The sequence below is a fragment of the Oryzias melastigma genome, linkage group LG9, assembly GCF_002922805.2.
Source record: "Oryzias melastigma strain HK-1 linkage group LG9, ASM292280v2, whole genome shotgun sequence".
NCBI lineage: Eukaryota > Metazoa > Chordata > Actinopteri > Beloniformes > Adrianichthyidae > Oryzias > Oryzias melastigma.
Genome location: NC_050520.1, coordinates 11,548,605 through 11,551,182, shown reverse-complemented (window position 1 = coordinate 11,551,182; position 2,578 = coordinate 11,548,605). Strand labels below are relative to the sequence as shown.

The 2,578-nt window shown below is 46.3% G+C and overlaps 1 protein-coding gene across 1 annotated transcript in view; it reads right to left on the bottom strand.

The window, feature by feature from the left end:
• Window positions 1-2,552, bottom strand: part of bmp3 (bone morphogenetic protein 3) — a 9,762-nt gene extending 7,210 nt beyond the window's left edge. The window contains exons 1-2 of the mRNA XM_024260097.2: window positions 1,971-2,552; window positions 130-1,049 (exon numbers count right to left, since the gene is read on the bottom strand). Coding sequence (XP_024115865.1) covers window positions 130-1,049; window positions 1,971-2,247 — 1,197 coding nt within the window. The 5' untranslated portion in view covers window positions 2,248-2,552. The remainder of the gene's footprint in view (window positions 1-129; window positions 1,050-1,970) is intronic.
• Window positions 2,553-2,578: the final 26 nt, after the last annotated feature.

Sequence of the window (2,578 nt, the reverse complement as noted above, 5' to 3'; positions counted from 1 at the left end):
AAAAAAAAAAAAAACAAAACGAAACAAAACAAAAAAAAAACGGTTGATTGATTGATTGGTAGATTACAACTTTTTTGGTCCTGGGTGTAAAGTAGGGAAATGTGAAAACTCTGCAGAAACGATTCTCACCTTTGGCATAGGAAACTGGCAGGACCCTGAGCAGTAGTAGGCATCAAAGGACTTTGGTGAAATAATCCACTCACTCCATCCAATGTCTGCAAAGTCCACCTTCAGGTACCTCCGAGCGCAGGTTCTGGGTTCGTTCCACTGCTTCTTTCGGGCTTTTTTAATGGTCTGCTCATCAAACTGCAGCAGAGGCATCTGGTGTCGCTGGTTCTTGCGTGTCTTTTTCCGAGGCCGACGGGTCTGCTTTTTCTCAAAAGGCTCATATGGACTTGTCTCATCCCACCCCGTTGTTTCGTAGGGATACTCAGGCCCAGGAAGCTCATTATTTTGCAAAGGGAGAAGAACGTTCACAGAGCGCCTGTGTCTGTGTTGCAGATGCTCTGTGTTGTTTTGCTCTTGAAGTCCCCCTGCATGGGATCTGTGTGACATAAGGTCCTTGTTGGCCACCGAACCTTGTCTCTGCAGAGTGGCTACCACGCTCTCTGGCTCTGAGATGGCAGAGTCATTGGCATAGACCAGGATGTAGGGTGAACGGTCCGACAGAAGTTTCTTCCATGGTTGGGGCCCTTGTGAAGCTACATCAATTCCAATGAGCAGCTCTTTGTGATGCTTGGCCTGGTTGACAACACGTGTTATGTCCTTCCACTGCCAAGAAATGAAGTCCCTGTAGAGGGTGGACACATTGATGCGCAAGTGTCCGAGGCTCCTCATCTTATTATCTACGGAGGCAAAACTCCAGATGACCATGTGGATGTGGTTGTGTCTCAGGACAGCATGGCGGCCACAGCTTTTTGACCTGGAGCAACCCCAGGTGCTGTTCTGAAGGTCTCCGATGTAGTAATGAAGAGTGGCAGACAGAACATCTTCTGACTTGGTGAGGGAAGTCAGGTTAAAAATCTGCAGATGTTTCTCATTTATGGTACCTGTATTAACAAAGAAAACAGTTATTTCCCCAGAACATTTTTTTCTCTTTCAGTAACTTAAGCAAATACTGCCTGAATATGTGATTGATTATTTAATGCTAGATCCGACATTCTTCCAACACAGCCTACTACCTGAAGCGCCTAAATATTAATATTTTTTTGCTGAATTTTTAAATGTGTCTTTTCTAACAAGCCGGAATGAAATGATTTTCATTTGGAAAAAAAACACATTTTTTTATATATTTGGGGAAGGGGGGCAGCTTCTCCTCATCTCATGGCTGTAATGCACAACACACTAAAAATAAAAGATGTTTGATCGAGTAGATGATCTCAAATGAAACTGTCCCTTTTAAGTATCATGCAGCTGTCAGGCGGTAGGAGGCAGCAGGCTGCTGTCAAAACAAGAAGCCAGGGAGTCTAGGGTTCGTTCTCTGTGTCAGCGCCTAAACCATTACAAGACTAGACTAAAGTAGAAAAGAACCTATATTAGATTAAAGTCAGTCGGCAGCGGAGGAAGCGCACAGAGACAGACACAGTCAAACCCCGCAGCACTGATGGCAACTCGGAGAAAATTATTTTTCTAAAGTTTTGCTGTGCAGAGCTGCACGTAAGAGCTGACGTTTCTGGCAGCTGCAAATGCAACAGGTTGTTTGCTCTTCAGGATTAACAGGTGTACTCCTGCCAGAACTAGTAAACGCACCTGGGCGCCCTTAACGCGCTTTTCTTCTTCAATTCCAAATCATGAGGGAGTATCAGATCTCATTTTCTTTCTTTCTTTAAAAAAAAAACATGCACACATAGATTTTAAAAGAAGCTTTGGGCACACGCATAACGCGCTCAGAAACGTGAACGTTGCTGGGGAGGACCTCAAGTTAAGAATCAGTTTATTTATATTTCGTGCGTAAAAGGCTGGATACGAACCCCAATGCGCCTTGAAGCTGCGGACAGTGTTGCCGTCTCTGAAGGGAAATCCAGCTCGGTTGTACTTCGCATACAACATCTGCATGTGCTTCGTCATTGTGTCCTGTAAGAGCAGATCTCGTTCTCCCTGCACCGCGTCCCTTTTATCCACTGAATGCGTAAAATCCACCTTCCGTCTCTGCGGGAAACTGTTTGCCTTCAGCATCGCGCAATATCCAAGAAACAGAGAGCTCCATGCGTAAAGCAGCACGATCACCATCTGGGAGTAGAAGGCCATTCTTGAGACAAAGTTCACGCAGCGATGAGAAGAAGAGCAGCGGCGGCCAACCTGACAAGTCTCCAAAAGTGTCTCCTAACTCCAAAAAGACAGCATCACTCTAGGAGTCCTCATCACTTTTGACAGCAGTCACAAACAAACCTCAAACCCTGAGAACAGATCACTTTAACACCGCCTGAACATGCAGCTGAGAGGTTCCGGCACGCAGACGCAGCCAGCTTTCATTGAAGGTAAAGCACGTCGTGCGTGGTATTATAGGGCGCGAGGGACCAGCTGGTTTCTTCACGACCGCGCGCACGAGAGAGGGGGAGCGAGAGAGAGGGAGGGGGGA